This window comes from Pelodiscus sinensis, chromosome 4 (assembly GCF_049634645.1).
Source record: "Pelodiscus sinensis isolate JC-2024 chromosome 4, ASM4963464v1, whole genome shotgun sequence".
Classification (NCBI taxonomy): Eukaryota; Metazoa; Chordata; order Testudines; family Trionychidae; genus Pelodiscus; species Pelodiscus sinensis.
The window spans coordinates 114,397,668-114,416,928 of NC_134714.1; the positions used below are offsets into that span (position 1 = coordinate 114,397,668).

The 19,261-nt window shown below is 43.4% G+C and overlaps 1 protein-coding gene across 1 annotated transcript in view; it reads left to right on the plus strand.

The window, feature by feature from the left end:
- OSBPL5 (oxysterol binding protein like 5) overlaps positions 1-19,261 on the plus strand; it is a 251,378-nt gene that overhangs the window by 187,016 nt on the left and 45,101 nt on the right. The window contains exons 6-7 of the mRNA XM_075928129.1: positions 714-917; positions 9,093-9,177. Coding sequence (XP_075784244.1) covers positions 714-917; positions 9,093-9,177 — 289 coding nt within the window. The remainder of the gene's footprint in view (positions 1-713; positions 918-9,092; positions 9,178-19,261) is intronic.

Consider the following 19,261-nt stretch of genomic DNA (forward strand, 5'->3'; position numbering starts at 1 on the left):
TTGAAGATGTTTTTAAAAATAAAAAAAAACACTTCAGCTTAGCCACAAGCAGTTTATCACGTATTTTTGCAACACTAGCAAAAGGGCTGCACACTGAGATTTAACCCACATGTGTTGGTTGGCAAGAAAAACTAAGTGTCACCTTACTGGGACATTCCTGCCCTCAAAACTACTAAATCTAATTTGTTGACCTGCAGTGTATGCTATCAGCTTTAATGTATTGCCTACAAGAGAGAACTTGCACTGCTCATGACTGAAGAGTAAACCAGGTACTTTAAAAATGAGGTTATTTGATAAACCTTTTAATTATGGTTTCCCACAGTGGACTATTATGATTTCTAAGGCCACTTAGCCCAGATATTAAATTTTAAATACTGTCTTAATTGAAATGTCCCCCAGGGTTGCCACCAAATCATTTTCATTTGGTCAGCATCCCCCAAAAATGTGTCTGTGTAATAAAAGGGAGCTGTGAATTCTCAAAGTAGTAAGGGCTAGATGGTAATATTTTGACTCATGTGGAATAGCTTCTTCCACGAATACATCTGCTGAAGTTGATGAGACCTTGAAAGGTGCACGGTGGTCGACAGTATAAAGAAATCAAAATCTGTCTTTGAGAGAGAGGCATGTGCTAAAAATGTTGCACTGGATTAAAATATTTTATTTAAGGCGTAACGCACGCATCCCCACACACTGTCTGCTTCTTTCCCTCCCAGATCCGTGGGACTCTGAAAAGCTGGACCAAGCTGTGGTGTGTTCTAAAACCAGGAGTGCTGCTGATTTATAAAACACCAAAGATCGGACAGTGGGTGGGCACCATCCTGCTCCATTCCTGCGAGCTGATTGAAAGACCCTCCAAAAAGGATGGCTTCTGCTTTAAACTCTTCCATCCCTTGGATCAGTCCATCTGGGCTGTAAAGGTAACAACTGTGCTGAGCTTAACAACCCCACCCCAAATGCCTGGAGACAGAGAGGGAAGTGCTCAGGGGAAGGGCAGTAGGTTTCTGAGGCTGTAAGGGGCGGCCTTGTCACATCCTGGTAAAACAGATTAAAGGCTTTCAGACAAATTACAGACTCCATTCAATTTGATTTTAATAGGAGAGCAAAGGAGTTTGAAGCCAGTGAGGTGAGGTATAGACGAGCAATGCATAGCACATAGGTCCATACCTGACAGATGAATATCTGAATATGTGGGAAAGTTCCTTGACAGTCCGATGCATTAGACTATGGAAAATGTCGGAGGGCTACTTACAGCTTCTGAAACGAGACCAAGCAAAGTGCTATACAGTGCAAAACAAGGGAGAGTGTGCCCTGGCAAAGCAGGGTGGAATGAATGATCCGGTTTATCTCCTCAACCACAGACCACAAGAGTTGAAAAAGAAGTCTGGTCTTATGGTTATGTCATTGGATTGGGCCTTAGGAGATCTGTGTTTAAACCCTGGGGCTTCCACAAATGTTTTTTGTGTGACCTTAATCTTTCTCTGCCTCAGTTGCCTACCTGTAAAATGGGGTTGATATGCGCTTTCGCTCACCCTTAGTCTGTTTTATCTGTTTGAAAGAATAAGCTCTTTGGGTCTGTGTACAGTGTACAACAGGGGTCTTGATCTCACTTGGGGTTTCCTAGGTGCCACTATGATACCAGGCATGGAGTCCATCCATCTGACAAATACAGATCCTGCCGTTCATATTTTTAAACTAGTAGCTGAGAGCCTGTGCTGTCACACGGGTATAATTCATAAAGTCATGAGGAGGCTGAGAGCCACAAATGGCTGAGAACTTAAACTGGATGGTAACAGAAGAACAACAACGGTGATAACTGAACCTGCTGATACTCTAAACAAAGAGAGTTCTCAGCCATGTTCATTGCTGTTCCTATCACTTCATATTGGCTTGGCAGATACCTTGTATTGGGAGACGTGTGTGCACGGCGAATGAGGGATACATGATATGTTGAGGGGCCCTGTGTGTTGATTTGTTTCAAAGGGGGTTTGTGTGGGGAGGTTTGTTTTTTATGGGATGTCAATTGGACCAAGTAATCCACCATCTGTTTGGTTCCTTTCATATAACCAGTGAAACTGTCACATGGAAAATCAGCTGTAGTATAAGGGTGGTAATTGGTTGAGTTACATATGATATCACAGTGATCTAGAACTCTTGAATTAGCATAGATGCATGTCTTGCCATACCTGTTTCCTTAAGTCTAACTCGCTGAACTTCTACATACTGGACAATAGCAGACTGCAAAACTCTATGATGATCTGGTCTGGGGATATTCTGAACAAAAAAAGCTCTCAACCATGGTTAAAGCTGTTTCTATCACTTCTTGCTGACTGTGCAGATGTCATAGGCATCAGAGTGATACACAGAGTGGCATTTGTGGAATCTCACAATATTCATAACTCACCCAAAATGTTAAAGAAGTATTTATTTCTCTAAGGATGGCTGAAACAGCATTTGCCATTTGCTGTGATTTAAGGAGAATATCCCTGCTGTCTCTGGATGGGATCTGAGAGTAACATTTGTCTGATGCCCTGAAGAATAAGCACTTCACTACTCTGGGCTCTATTCTGGTCCACTATTAAAATAGCATGGGTGCAGTGTTATTACAGAGATAAATTCCCTAAGAAATATTACCAGCCTAAACAAGGCATTGTTGATTTTGGTGTTCCTGCAAGGAAGCTGGCATAGCAGAGATGCCTGGAAGGGTTCATGTGCCAAGACTGATGGCATTCATTACTCTGGCACCAAAGGGTCTGGCAAAGATCAGATCACAGATGTAGGAGGCTACATCTCATATTAAATTATGCCAAAGGCTGTGCTTCGTGGGTTGTCCCTTTCAAGTCAATGGAACTACTTCATTTGTAAAATAAAGTTCTACTAAAATTGGGTATATGAATGCAGCTAGTATATGAATGCAGCTACAAATTAAGTGAACCTCCACAATCAAGAGTAAGAGGTACTGTTCTCTTATGATAGAAATGTAGCCGTGTTAGTCTGGTGTAGCTGAAGCAAAATGCAGGACTATGTAGCACTTTAAAGACTAACAAGATGGTTTATTAGATTATGAGCTTTCATGGGCCAGACCCACTTCCTCAGATCAAATAGTGGAAGAAAATAGTCACAACCATATATACCAAAGGATACAATTTAAAAAATGAACACATATGAAAAGGACATCAAATTTCAGAACAGGAGGAGGATGCGGGGGGGGGGGAGGGTAAGGTAAATGTCTGTGAGCTAATGGTATTAGAGGTGATAATTGGGGAAGCTATCTTTGTAATGGGTAAGATAGTTAGGGTCTTTGTTGAGACCCACGCGTAGAGTGTCGAATTTAAGCATGAATGACAATTCAGAGGATTCCCTTTCAAGTGCAGATTTAAAAGGTTTCTGAAGCAGGATGCAGGTAATTAAGTCGTTGAGACACTATCGACACTCTATGCGTGGGTCTCAACAAAGACTCTAGCTATCTTACCCATTACAAAGATAGCTTCCCCAATTATCACCTCTAATACCATTAGCTCACAGACATTTACCTCCCCTCCCAGCACCCGTCTTCTGTTCTGAAATTTGATTTGTCCTTTTCATGTGCGTTCATTTTTTTAATTGTATCCTTTGGTATATATGGTTGTGACTATTTTCTTCCACTATTTGATCTGAGGAAGTGGGTCTGGCCCACGAAAGCTCATCATCTAATAAACCATCTTGTTAGTCTTTAAAGTGCTACATGGTCCTGTATTTTGTTCTCTTATAAGGTTTTTAGCCTAGCCCCAGTCTGTGTCCTTAGGCTTTTCTGTGTCCTTTAAGGTCCCAAAGGTGTATGAGGATTTATCATGCAGCTTCCATTTGGTTTTTGTTCAGCCTTCAAGTTTCTGTTGGTTCAATTCATATCCTGACCCCCAGAAAACAGTCATCATTTGCTGCCCAGCACTATAACAATTCCTTGTGAGCAGAACGAGATCAACTGAATTCGTGTGAAAAGTGCAGTTGGGATGAGCAATTAGAAAGTGTAGCTTGAACCTCTGGAATCTGGGACCCCTTGTTCCAGCAACATCCGTGGTCCTGCTGGACCACGGATGTTCCAGGACCAGAGCATCCCGGTGGAGGGCTGGCGACTGGGATCCCCACTGCTGGGCTGCCTGGCATGCCACAACCGGGCAGCCAGGCACAACCCAGTGGGGCTGGCTTGTGGGGCCAGGAGCCCAGCACACAGGGAGCTGGGCTGCCCAGCATAGCTTAGAAGCAGCTGAGGGGACTGGCAGGGCAGTGAGGCTGGTGACAAGGGGGAACTGATCAGGAGGCTGGCAGCTGGTCCAGGGCTGGGAGGAGCCGGTAGCAGGGGAGCCAGATAGGACCTCCCCTAGTCCAGCAAAATCCCTCCTCCAGGACTGGTCAGGTCCCGAGGGTGCCGGACCAGGGAGTTCCAAGCTGTAGTAAGGTTTTGAACTTGGGAGCATCCTGTGGTGTCAGAATGCTTCTTCCTTCAGTAGAACTGACCCAAAAGAAAGGAGCCAATATAAAATACATATATAAAAAGAAAAGGATTTTCCTGAGCACTGTTCTGGAAAACAAGACAATAATGAGGTATTTGGATTAGGGTTAACCAGTAAACCTCACCCAGCCCCGCACGACCCACTGCTTTGGCCAGCTACTATCCGTAGTGGGCCCAGCCTGCCCTCCACTGTAACCCGCCCCTCCTCACAGGTTACAGACTGGCTCCCTGGGCGCCGGCTGCAGAGCCCTCAGCGAAGCCTCCCTGGGACAGAGCCGGCAGGAGTTAGTGGCTCCGCTCTCAGAAAGGCTTTGCTATGGGCTCTGCAATAGAAAGCTTAAAAAAGCGTTATACTGCAGAGCCTGCACTATGTCACGGCTCAGATTTTAGTGGTTACCTGGTTACCTTTTTAAAGGCACTTTTGCATCCCTAATTTGGGTTTTTAAATCCAAGTAGTTCACCTAAATATCTTGAGCTAAATACTTGGGAAGCTGCATTTGAACAGTGTGTTAGGAACCCCTCAGGTTGGATTGTGGTGTGTGACAGCCACTTTGGGCCACAAGATGAACACCAAAAGAACAGTAAAAGGGCTCCTCTAATGAACTGCTTGATGTCAAAGGAGCTGTATCCGCTCTGACAGCTGTCAAATGCTGAAGCTGCCAGAAATACTGTTTTGTTTCATGTCACTTCACTGCATACTTTTAAGGCAACCAGTGGAGCATTTACGAGTGTAAACGGTACACTTGTCTAATGGCACAAAGAGCCCGCTTCTCATGCATTATAGATGTGTTCTTTGTTTCAGCACAGGTTCAAATTATTACTTCGAATGCTAGACCAGCATGTGGCCAAGAATTCCCACAGCCTCTTAAAACAAGACAACCGATCCTGAAACATGGGGCTTGTCTAGATGAGAATTTGTTATTGGGTTTTAATGCTAATTAATTGATTGGCAGTTAACACAATTGTAAATGCTAGTCCAGATGTTCCACAAACGTTTGTTCAGACACAAACATTTGTGGTTTAGTGCAGGGCTTAGCCATAAGCCCTAGAACAAATGTTTATGGAGCTGTCTAGACTAGCATTTACACGCGTGTTGGTCAATTCCGTTTAATATACAATCATTTAATTTAAACACAGAATCTCACACTCTCAGATGCCTGTCAATTGATTACTAGTGTATTCATGGTGAAAGACCACTGAATTTAATACCCTCAGTAATACTGTCAAGGCATGTAACCCCAGAGCATCAGCTAATTAGCGTTTACCTCCTGTCAATAAAAATGACTAGCTTACACATTGTTAATTAGAATTGTTTGCCTAGATAGAGAGTTTGCTTAATTTTGCATGGGTCACCAGGCTTGTGAGCCTAAATAGTTTCTCTAAAGTTAGCAGCTTTTTGTTTAGGAGGTGATCACTCTTGCTTCATAATGAAAACCGATTGGGCATTTTTATGTCATGCTTTTGAATGGTGCTAAATTAACAGCATTACATTCTCTATCAACATGCAGTGGCAGAGACCTTCTGCCACATTATTCTGGCAATATCGTGAAACCCCTTTATAATGGGAATGTAGTTTAGGTCCATGCCTGTGCAGGCTTATTGCAGAGAACCTGTTAAAGCCAGTGCGGTGATGATTTTGGGGTTGTGTGCACAGGGCAGTGTATAACTGTCAGATGATTAGGCTTATGGTGATGTATTGGATCATCCTCTTGTGATGTATTGGATCATCATTTGTTATCTTAACTAGATGAACAACACAGTGTAGGAATATTTATTTCAATTACTCTGACACCGATATATGGCATTAAATAATACAATGTAAGTGCTGGTGAACTAGAAATAACAAATATACCTGTATTTTTTGAATGCACCCTGCCCCACCTTTGATTTTTTTATTTTTTTTATAATAATTGTAGTGATAAGTATGTATCACTTCCTTTGGGGAAGCTCTTTTTACAATCTGCTAATGTAATTTAGATCGTACTGTTGAGGAACACTTTTCTAATATCTAACCCAAACTGCTTTGCTCCTTTTCATCCATGTGCATGATTCTTGTCTGGAGTATTTTTAATGCCTGTCTGTGATAAAAGCAAAATTAAAATCTACACACTAAATGGCTGTAGCTTCCACATATGCATCGAGTCACTGCTTTTTTAGTGTTTCATGATTCTTCCAAAATTTAGAGTCTCACTTCACTCTCCAATATTGCAACGTAAATCCAACCCTTTTTTTAGAACCACAAACATATCCTTTTCAGATGGTGCACTTTAGAATGCTGAAAATGAGAGCGACCTAAAGACTTCCCTGTATTAGTGTGTATTACTGTAGCTAGAGGCTGCAGCTGAAATTGGGGCCCATTGTGCTAAGCATTGTATATTAATGGCAAGAGACCATCATTGCCCTGATGTGTTTACAGCCTAAATAGGCAAGACAGAAAAAGGGTGGGAGAAGAGATCATTATCCCTGATTTACAGATAGGATGTTTCACTTACTCTGTAGGATTGTTGGTGGGGGTGGGATGTAAAAATGGCCTCGGTGTGCAATCATGATCCTTCATGTGTGACTACTAAATCTGACTCTGATTGATAGACAGTTATTTGGTCACTTTAATACTTTTCCACTTGCATAAAGGCCCCTTGATGCCATCTACTCTCCTTTTTAATGTTAATACAATGGACCAGCATCATCTTTTCGTGGGCTTCCCCTTAGAAGACAGATTTCAGTCTGTGCGTTGAAAATCCATGCTCTGGTGCTATCAACAATTCTCCAGTCTCATTCCGCTGAAAGCTCCTGGAAGGAAAAGTGCCACAAGGAATGCTGCCTGGTTGCATTAATGTCAATAGTAATGTCTCGAGCTGCTGTGCTGCGGCTCATTGATCAAATTCCCAGCTTCGCCAGTCCTGCAGATCAAACCTCCATGCAGATGCTTTTGGTTTCTAAATCTCAAGCCCCTCATGAAAGGAATGTTTACCTTGGCTCTTCCTGCTTTGTTGAGTGATAGGGATCTGGCAGTGGAAGACAGTAACTGAAGCCTTTGCAGAGCCTGGAAATCCCAGGGATTAGAAGCTGGGTCAGAGAATGCAAGTAAACTACTGGGCATGATGTCAAATCCGTGTCCCTGTAAGCATGTCTCTCCTGCTCAGACAACTTCCTCTTCCCATTCTCTACTCCCATTGAGAGTAGTAGGTAATGATGGAGAATTCTAGTATGAGTTTGGAGCTTCGTGGGGGGCGGGGAGTCCCCTTAACTCACTGGAAAAGCCAAAACCCCTGACCACTGCACGGAATGTAATTTTGGGAATAAAAATTGGTGCACGGGGAACACAGAAAACTGTTTGTAGTAGAGGAGGGCTATGAAGCCTTACATCAGGTAGGAGATGCTTGCACAAATGGAAAAAGCTACCTTGCATCCATGTGCTAAAATATATTTCAAATGCTGTGTTCATTGTTTTCTAGCATTTAGAAGTACACATTTGAATGGGGCCTTGGAGAGAGCTGCTTTAGGCCAACTGCAGGATGGAATAAATACGTGCAGAAGTCAGTGATGTTTCTGACTACACAATGACTCATTTATTTGTCATCCTTTCTACTCAAAGGGAATTCTGCTTATGTTGTTTCTTTGCTACATGATTTATCCTGCAGTGCATTGGTGGGGCAGGGAGAAAACCGAGAACAAAGGGTGTCACTTTGGAAACAGAAAACCAGGAGGAGGGAGGCTCCCTCTTTTCCATAGCCAGGTTGTGCCCTGCTGCACATAGAAGTAGGCTTGGGGTAGCTATCCCCTTGTTCACCTGTGTGTCAGTCAGGCATCATTGTTGCCCTTGAATGTAGTGAGGGAGTTGCCGATGAGCGAATGCCATGGTCCCTGGCTGTGGGTAGCAGCGAATATACTCGTCCCTTTGAATCAGGGGACCCTGAGAAAGCGTCTGCTTTTCATGCACCTTCCCAAGGAAGGTCAGTGCTGGTCGGTGTCTGCCCCCCGCTGCAAACTGTGAATTTATGGCAATGTAATAAGCCTCCTCCTCTGTGTCCTTATTGTCTGCTTAGAACCCTAGGGTAGGTGTTTCTAGCCAGAGATGTATGGCAAAGGGAAAGAGGTTTCACTACAGAACACTTAGTTACAGTGAAGCCTGCAGTACCGTTCCTAGCTCACCTTCCAAAGCATCATCTCTCCCCCTCCCTGCAATTGTGGCCTTTCAGAAAAGCTGCCACTGAAATGCCCCAGGATTTATCGCTCTGTATGAGCCACACGAAGCCAGTGAAGGATCCAGATTAGGAACCTTCGCTGGACTGCCCCAATCCCCATCTGCTGGCTTTCCAGCTTCTCCACCTGGAACACTGGCAGAGAGAGAGAGAGAGACAGAAGGCACTCAGAAGCCAACAGAGGGAAGGGGCATTTGAAGGACTCACTAAATAATTTGAAGAGCAAGCTGGCGTACGTGGCACCAGCCTACTGGAGAAAGTTGATGCCACCACCTGAGGTGTGAGTGCCACCTGCTGTTCTTGCAGTGCCTGGAGAAAGCTGCTGGTGTGCTGAACCAATGGAAGGGAAAAATTCACAGAACTATTACTGCCTCGTTGCCTTACCTTCTTCTTGTTTGTTTTAGGGCCCAAAGGGAGAGAATGTCGGTTCCATCACTCAGCCGCTTCCCAGCAGCTATTTGATCTTCAGAGCAGCCTCAGAATCAGACGGTGAGTTCTGGCCGGCCTCTCCTCTCTCCTCACTTTTTTCCCACAGCTATAAACGCTTGGTGTGCACTCTAAATAAGGGTTTGGTACTAGGAGCTGAGACGTGCCTTTTCCAACGTTCCTTTCCTATTCAGGAAAATAAAGATTGTGATGCATTGGGGGAAGGATGTGTGGGGCTAAGGTTTTATGGCTTAGACACTAGGTTTGGACTTAACAGGGCAGAACAGAGCAGGAGATGGGACATAAGTTCAGTTCCTGATTCTGCCATATACTCGCCATGTGACTTCAGGCAAGTCACTTACTCTGTGCCTCTGAAATGGGGATAATACTTTTTCTTCTCTTCTTGTCTACTTGGATTGTAAGCTCTGTAAGGCAGAGACAATCTATGGCTACGTCTACACTGGCCCCTTTTCCGGAAGGGGCATGTTAATTTCAGCTATCGTAATAGGGAAATCCGTGGGGGATTTAAATATCCCCCGCGGCATTTAAATAAAAATGTCCGCCGCTTTTTTCCGGCTTTTAGAAAAGCCGGAAAAGAGCATCTACACTGGCCCCGATCCTCCGGAAAAAGCGCTCTTCCTTCCTTCAAAGTAGGAATAAGATCCTCCGGAAAAGAGCGCTTTTTCCGGAGGATCGGGGCCAGTGTAGACGCTCTTTTCCGGCTTTTCTAAAAGCTGGAAAAAAGCGACGGACATTTTTATTTAAATGCCGCGGGGGATATTTAAATCCCCTGCGGATTTCCCTATTACGATAGCTGAAATTAACATGCCCCTTCCGGAAAAGGGGCCAGTGTAGACGAGCCCTCAGTGTTTTGGTGCCTTGTGTTAAGCACTTTTCACTGTCTGGGCTTTTTAGGTTCTATACAATAAATAATGTGCCTCTGCAATGTTTATATAAATAATGTGCCTAGGCAATGTTTATATAAATAATGTGCCTAGGCAATGTTTAAAGGAAGAAAAATAGATTTGACATGACTGATTCATTGAGGGATCCTGCTTCAACCCTAATTCACATGCGCATTTATGCCTCTTCTCAGTATGTGACTTCCACATTTTGTGTTCTACCAAGTCATCTAATTTAGTTAGAAATATTTTCTGAAATATAAATCCATCTGTATCCACACATGATACAGGTTTGAGTTACTAGCATTCAGTATCATGAGATATTGGATGTGTCCTCTTCAGTTCCCAGAATAGAAGGTGGGGAGATATTTGCACTACAAAAATATGACATTGTATGCTACATTGTAACTTGAGTGACAGTGCAACTTTCTCCAGTCTAGATACTGCTGAGAATTATGGCTGGGGTTTGTCAAACATGCTTAAGGGAATTGAATGCTCAGCTCTCTTTGACTCTTTCAACCTTTGAAAATCCCAGTGAACAATCTACTGCAGTTCCCTAACCTGAGGTATATGGACCGAGTGTTAGGACCCCCAGACATAGGTGTGAACATGAGGGTGTTTCACACCAAAGGTCCTGCTGAGTCAGATGTTCTCCAGACACTTCTGGTGGCAATTGATGCTGAAAAAAATTAGCAGGTGCTTAGCACCTGTCAGCAGCCAGCTTCTTCCGATCTTCCCCCAGCATCTACCAATCACCAGCAGACCTGCCAATTAACTCCTTCTCCCAGCAATTCCTGCCCACTGTGGATCAGCTGCTGCACAGCAAGCTGGAGGTAGCTGGGAGAGGCAAGGAGCATGGACAGGGTGCACCCAGGGAAGGGAGATGCCTAGAAGATGAAAAGATGATCACCAGATTTGGAATCCAGAGATTATCCCCTGCCTACGATTGGCAGACCTCTTGAGACTTTGAGAAGGGAAGAAACATATGTTATTTTCATGGGGTTCTGCTCCAAACAGTAAATTTCCTGAGTGCAGGAAACTTGGTTCAACCTTTCTGTGGCTAGTTCTTGGAATATGACAGAGTTGAATTTGCAGGAAATCTGTCTGGATCCTTCCAAGGGCGCAAAGGAGACAATGTGTTGGTGAAGGACGTTTTCTCCACCCCCTAAGTGGGGATAGAAACATGATCAGTGCAAATAGACACCAGTGGATCCACATCTGCCTTTATTCTAGAATCCACAAAATGAAGGGTCACTGTATTTAGGTCAATGTATGATAAACATGCCAGCTTGCTATGTGAAAATCTCTCTTAACTCTGTAATGACCACAGAAAAGCAGTGGTTCATAAGTAGATAAGAAGATTAAAATCCTGTTTTCATTCCAGTTGACTTTCAAAGTACTGTAGCTCTTGGTCATGTCGAAATTAACCCATGTTGCTCCCTTTAGGCCTTGGGCCTGATTCAAAAATCTCTGACGTCAATGGATGCCTTTCCATTGATTTCAGCAGGCTTTGGATCAACCATCCTTTTGGCTAAAGGTTTGCTTCAGTTAGGTTCTCCCCTCCTCTCCCCCAACCCAATAGGTGTCAAATGAAACATTGAGGCTGCTGAATGCGTTTCTGGTTTGGAACCTGGAACGTGGTTAAGTGCACCAGCAAACCAAAGGGGAAGGCATTCCAGAGGCCTGGCTTATTTTATTTCTTTTGGGTCCGTGACTACTATCATCTCTTCCATTGGTCATGTTGGGGGGGACGGGAGGCAGGCCTGCTGATGGGCTGGGGCAAAGGGGGAAGTTATCCCAGGGCCTGGCAATTCAGAAAAGCCTGGGGCAGTGCCTAGATCTCAGGCCCTCTTAAATCACTGCTGGAGTGCCACACAGTGTGCACCAGGCAGCTTCGCGACTGCCTGGGGAGGCTGGGCATGCTATGGTCCAGGCGGGGCTGAGGGCTGGAAGGAGCATGCCATGCTCCAGGCGGTGCTGGGGGTTAGCTGCCCTCAATCCCACCCATTCTGATGCCCTGCCCCTTCTGGGTGTGCGGAGCTGCTGCCCCCAGCCAGGGGCCCAGTGAAGCTGTTGTCTTCCCCCAGGAAGGGGCATCTTTGAGGAGGAAAAGCACTTTTTCAATGCAGTGAAATTAGATGGAACTTGTATAAAACCAAAAGTGTACAGACTTTCCTCTGAATGTGCTTAGTTACACACTCTCCTCCCTGAATTCTACCACTCATACATCTCATTTGGGGAAAAATTTCAGAATTTCATCTCTCACTAAATATCTCCTGTGTAGAAATATGTAGGATGATTTCTAGTACGCACACCCTTTTGTAAAGATGGCTTTCAGATAGGTTTGCCAAAAAATACAAACATTTCAAATCTCAGGCAGCCCATCTGAAAGAGAAACAGACGTAATTCCTCAGGCTTTTGAGGCAACTGAATAACTTCAATAACTGCCTACCTACCCAAGCCTTAAAAGCTGTTATTTCCTTAGCAATCAATGTTGCATGCCATTCCATTAACTTAATTAGAAGATGTGCAATGCAAGCAATGTGGTTAATGCAACATGTGCTTGTGTTTAAAGGAAAATCACAGTTAGACGGGCACTATCTCTTATCATTTCAGTCCTCATCTAAAAGAAAAAGTCATACTAGAAAAAGGTTTGTCATCTTTGATTAAAGAGTGGTAGCTATATGCCATCTTTGTGGTCTCCTTAATCCCTAGGGCTGCTGTGGGCTATATGAGTAAGCAAGAGCAAATTCAGGACTGTTCTTCCCTACCCCATCTAGTAATGGCCCCCAAAGGGTTTGGGGAGTGTCCAGACAGAAGCACTACTCCAGTTATGCCCTGCGTCTCTGGTATACCTAGAATATGCTCAATACACTGTAGGCCAGAGGGATAAAAGGGTCCAAATCCCTGCCCCTGAGTATTTAGAATCCTGTTGGAAGTTTCTGCCAAATGAATTATTATAGATTTGTAATAACCAAGGAATTAAAATAGTAGGTTACTAGAGCATATCTTTTTAAGTATGGAGTGAAGGAAGGACCATTAAGAAGAAGATCCACAACATTCAGGTGAAATCACAACTAGTACGTTAGATTATTATTTTATTTTTCATTTATTTTTAATTTTTATTTTATTTTGCCTCTTCACTTGAAACAGATGCATGCCGCCTGAAGAGCAGTTCATGTGATGTCTTATTTAAACATGGGAGGAAAAAAGCAAGAACCTAGAGATCTGAAATGTGACCTCTCTATTCAGAGAGTCTAGGAACAATGATTAAGGATGAAAGAGGAGAATGTTCTCGTATGGCTACAAGAATAGTCAAGTGCAGTCAGCACAGCTTTGGAGAAGGGAAGCCATGCCTAACAAACTCCATCAGCTTCACCAAGGAGGCGTCAGTGAGAGTTGATAGAGGTGAAGCCAGTGGTATAATCTATTTGGCATTGGCTTTCATGGAGGCTTTTGATGCAGTATTGCTCCAAAAGATGTTAGCGTGAAATATTAATGACCAGGATATTGATTGTGAAAATTTCAACTGGATAAAATATTGGCTTGGGAGCTGAGAGCAGTGATCGATGGATATGGATTGGGAGGGTGATATCTAAATGGCCAAAGGCATCACAGTTGAGTTCCATACTCGGTATTGATAATTTGGAAAATGTCATACATGACACTATTCACATTGGCAGGTGGCTTGGTATAGTCAGTGTCACGGGAATGGTTGCATGTAGAGAGTCCTAAATAAAATGGGTCAGGCAGCACAGTGACTTGTGCCTTGTAATGTGGATAAACATTTCAAGATGCATTTAAAAAGAGGTGGGAAGGAAGGTAGGCACTTAAAGAGAGCAAAATGAGCTGAGAAGATGAATAGACCCAGAGGGCCTTTTTCCCATTGCATAATGCTAGTATATGTTTACAGTGTGTCCATGGATCCTTTCCTCCATGAATCCGCCTCCACACAAGTCTTGACTGTGTGCTCCTCCCTTCAGCTTCCCATGCTAATAACTAGTGAGCACATCAGGTAAGGTTAATGGTAATTCATGAGGAATTCCTGCTTGTCCAGGGCTGAGTTACATAGTACGTTCAGCAAACAATCCGGCCTTACACTTGGCTGTACCATGATTAGCAGCTTGTTTTCCCTTTTACAGTGACAGAATACCCTTTTTTTCTGCTGCACCATCTGTGACAGACAGTTGTTGGGATTTAAGATCCTAGCTTAGGGACAGTCCATGGAAGTGCCACTAATCTACAGTACATTTTACATTCCATAAAAGCCAGGAGCAGTCTTTGCTGCCGCTTTTTATCACACATGATTGTATCTGGAAATTCAAGGAAGGTCAAAGCAGCCCACACAGCTCCACTTCTACAAATATAGGGTTTTTGGTTTCCAGGAAATGGAAGAGAATTTTATTCTGGAGACAGCCATTATCTAAATAAGATACACAGTGAAGATTTCTTCTTGTGAGTGGCTTTGCTGTATTGTTAGAAGTTGTCATGCCATGAGCCAATCCCCTTCTCTGTATACACTGTTGTGAGTGGACCCAGCCAGTGAATCCTGCATCCCTCTGAGGCTCTTGGGTCTGGGTAGATCCGGGTCACTGTTCCAAACTCTGGAGTCTAACGAGCACACTTCCAGGTGCAGATCATGTGTCTGCCACCCTTCCTTGGGGATGTGGGGCTTTGCAGCGTGTCTGCTTTTCCCCTCAAAACTAGTGCCTGCTCATACATGCTCCCTCAGAGTTCCAATTCATTTTGAGAACTCAGGGTCTCAATTAACCGTTTCAGGGGCAATGTGGCAGACCAAACCTGGGATTAGTCCAGGAACTTCTTAACCACAAGCACTTTTACTCTTAAGAGAGTTGCAGATCTTTCCAAATAACCTATTCCTAAGAGACAACTTTCCTCTTGATCTGAATTTACCCCTTCTTTGAATGAGAGGTCTGGTCAGCCTTTCAGGAAAGACTATCTCTTTGTGTTCTGCTGTGTGATAGTGGATGGCCCCCTTGTTCAAACAAACCTTGTTTTGCCCATGCGCTCAAGCTGCAAAAGGCCAGCTCCTTCCTCCAGTCAGACTTCTCTGCAGAAAGTCCATTTTCCCAGGGTAATAGGCTGGTAGTTGAGACCGTCACTGTGGTGGCCTTAGACTGAGAAACCATCACAGATCAGCTATGGACCTTCAACTAGGAGAGTCTATAGACATTTAATACAAATGGCTGTTCTAATAAAAGCTGGAAGTTGCACTATGAAATGGCCATGATGAAGGTTACAATCCAAGGTGGAGGTTGCAAGACCAAATGGGTTACACAGTTTGGTACAGAGGTGTTAGAGGAAATAAAACACACATGGCACCGAAAAGGCAACTTGTAAGCATGGTTCAAAACAGCACGTTGCTAAAGGTTAAGATGTGGCAGCGGTTTCAGTCCAACTTCTGCACCTACATTTTACAAAGGAATCCTATCCTGGCGTCTTAAAGATATATAAAGCCACAGTGGCAATAAAGCGTTAATTTTTAACAATTAGAATTTACCCCAGGATTGTAGCAGATTCTCCGTGTGTCTAGCAGTTTTATATCAAGATTGGATTTGTTTTAAGAAGCTGCTCTACTTCAAAAGGAATTATCTGGGCAGAGTTCTGTGGTCTGTATGATACAGGAGGTCAGACTAGATTGTGACAATGGTCCCTTTTGGCCTTGGAATTCATGACTCTCTAGATGGCCAAGGGGCTGGTTGGTACGTGCAAATCAGGTTTGCAGAAGCCACAGGGGTAGAACAAAATGGGAGGTAGTCAACAGAAAACATAGTCTTTAAACTACTTAGCAACAGAACCAAATCAGGGCCTTCCCCCTCATTTGTGATTATTTAAACAATATACATTTGTCAGATGACAATACGTTGCTGGCTGATTGTTAGAAGCATATCAAATAGGTGTGAGGAACAAGTCCAAAAACTGGATGACTTTAACACTTAAGAGATGTGATATTCTCTGCATGGTGCACTGGCTGGAGTTTTGTATGGCTATTTAGAATAGGACTTCCAAATAAAATTGAGAAAAGGGATTCAGACTGGCCATTCTCTGTCCAAAATTTTGTGGATGGAGGAGAAAAGTGGTCTTTTCGGGCTACAGCAGATTTTTTTTACCTGGTAAATTATTCATGACATTGTGCTTGTGTTTTTGATCAGCTCTATCTGCAATGTACATAAGGAGCTATGATAGCTGTCTTCATTCACACCTGATTCCCCCCTCCTCCCAAAAAAAGGCAGGAGGTAGGGGATTGGTTTTGGTTGTGTAATATATAGGCATTCAGGTGGGAGTCCTGAGCAGTGAAGTGTGTGCAGGTGGATAGGTAGCTGGGAGATCAGTGGGTATTACAGGCGGTACAAGGCGGTGATTGGAGCTCTTGCGGGGTTAGTAGCTGGAAGATCCAATCCAACAGGCTGTGACAGGTTGGAGAGGTGGGGATAGGGAAGGTGACAAGACACTATGGTCTAAACAGCAATCCACAGGCAACAACGTATTGCTCACATAGCTTCCTATTCCTTTTGGAGTCTCAATATAATCTCGGTGCTCACTGAGAGTGCAGTCTGTCCAGCTAATCAGGAGCCTGGGATGTGGTGGTTTATTTAGCCTTCAAGTCCTAAAACTATAGCTTCAGAGGTATAGCCAAGTTAGTCTGTAACAGGAAAAACTTAAAAAACAACTAATAGTCTAGTAGCACTTGAAGACTAACAAAACATGTAGATGGTATCATGACCTTTTGTGGGCAAAACCCACTTCTTCAGATGACTGGAGTTTAGGAAGTCTGGATCCAAGAATAAATAAGGGGGTAGGAGAAGGAAAAAAAAGAAAAGGAGGCAAAAAAGAGAGAGAGAGACAGTGAGTAGATGTTTCAAGTAGTTACGAGAGGCTGATCAGAACAATTAGCATCTCTATTGTTTGGTTGGTTGGTTAAGGCATTAGGACATGGAAAGTAGCGCGCAAGCCAGCCAATGTCCCTGTTCATACCATTTGCAAGAGAATTAAACTTGTAACTCAGGTTAAGTTCCATTCCTTCCCTTTGTATTTGGCTTGTGGAATTGGCCTGACACAACATGGGGATTTGGAGATACAATCGGATTTGCTCCAATCCCACAGACCGAGACAAACACTTACAGGATCTATATAGAGCAGTCTTAAAACTGAAATACCCACCCAGAGAAGTGAAAAAAAACAGATCAACAGAGCCAAAAGAGTACCCAGACACGAACTACTTCAAGATAGGCTCAAAAGAGAAAACAACAAAATTCCACTTATCACCTACAGTCCACAGTTTAAACCCCTCCAACGCATTATCAACAATCTACAACCCATCACTCACAGGCCTTTGGGGGGAAAGGCCAATTCTTACCTATTGACAACCCCCTAACTTCAAACAAATTATTTCTAGTAACCGCGCAACACACCTCCATCATAACCTCTATCATCACACCTCCATCCAACTCTGCCATCACATCTATACCAGCAGTTTCATTACTGGACCCAACCACATCAGCCACCAAATCAGAAGCTCATTTAACTGCACATCCACTAATGTGATCCATGCCATCAAATGGCAACAATGCCCCACTGTCATGTATATTGGCCAAACTGGACAGTCTCTACGGGAAAGAATTAATGGACACAAATCAGATATTCGAAAAGGCAATACACAAAAACCTGTTGGAGAACACTTTAATCTGTCTGGATACTCTTTCAAAAGCCCCCTTATTCCTCCTAAAAGGAGGTTTACCAGGAGGCTTTCGAAAGAGGAGGGTTTTCCGATATTTGGCCCCGTGTAGGTGGGGCAATATTGGGAATAACCTCTTCTGGGGGGGAAAAAATGGAAGAAGACATGCAAATTTGAGCCAGATTTGCATATCTTCTTTCAGAAGCCATGCGTAATCTAAATGTGCCCTGAGTCTGATTCTTCCTGTTGAACATAGACAGTCTCTGCTAAGCAGACTAGGGTAATGGTTTAACAGCAAACAAAATGAAGTTTGAAGACTCCAATTGCTTGTCTCTATCCATATCCTGAATTTTGATGCTCCAGGCGACCACTGAGCATCTAAATACTCATTTTCCATCACTACATGTGGACTTGGATGTCTGGATGAGGTCATGGTCCCCACACTTCTCATCCTGCAACTTGTTTGCTGGCTGACTGCTGGATCCATGTGAGTCTATTGGAGTCATTGAAGCTACGCACAGGAGCAGCACTCTGAACCACTCTTATAAAGCTGCAGGTATGAGGCCTGCAGGCCTGTGTTCCTAAATTAGGCCCATAATGTAAATTTATGACAGATGCAGATTAGGATAGGTACTGTTAATATCTATTGGGGGTTTTTTTGTTTGTTTGTTTTTAAAGATAGGTAACGTTACTACTATTGATTTTTGCCAGATACAGGACTTTTGCCAAATACAAATTTTGCTTTACAACAGCCCCATTTTACAACCCCCCGCAGTTACAAACTTTTCCGAACTTTTCCGTAAGTGAGGAAGGGGCTGAAATCCCCCGACTTACGTTCTTAGCTCTGCATTAACAACAGCTTATGACACCTATCATAAATGCTATCCCCAGGGCCAATCGTGTTGCAAGTTGGGGGCAGCCTATACACTTAAAGGGATGAGGAAAAGAAAAAGGTGGTAGAAGAGTGGCCAAGAGATAGAAGGGAAACAATAATGGAAAAATGAAAATAAACAGACCCTGAGTGCTTTCATATCTGTCTTTGTTGTTTTGCTAACATTCAGAATCTTGGATCTCATTGTGAATGACAATATCAGTATCCATTCCTGATCACGATTTTGGGCGCTAATAACTTTTCAGCGATCACATGAGGAATTGAACAGGGTTCTGGAAATTCTGAGCAGAATGGTACCTCAACACCTTGGGCATGTCTACACTAAGAAATTATTATTTTGAAATAATAATTCCTGAAATAACTATTCCCCGAGAAAAGCAGGAGTACAGATTTTGAAATAAATAACCTCCTTTATTTCAAAATAATGGGCTTGGTTAATGTGGAAGCTCCGCTTATTATTTTGAAATAAGAGGGGGTTGTTTTGCAATAACTCCATAGGATAGACCAGGGTCTAGAAAGGTGGACTGTGCCCCTCCCTGGATACGAGAACTCTGAATGTCAAATGATATAAACCTGAATACTTTATTCTGCTTTTGTTAGGCAAACTGTGGAATCTCTGGGCTATTTAAACATTTAAAGTACTCTGATGTCTCCATT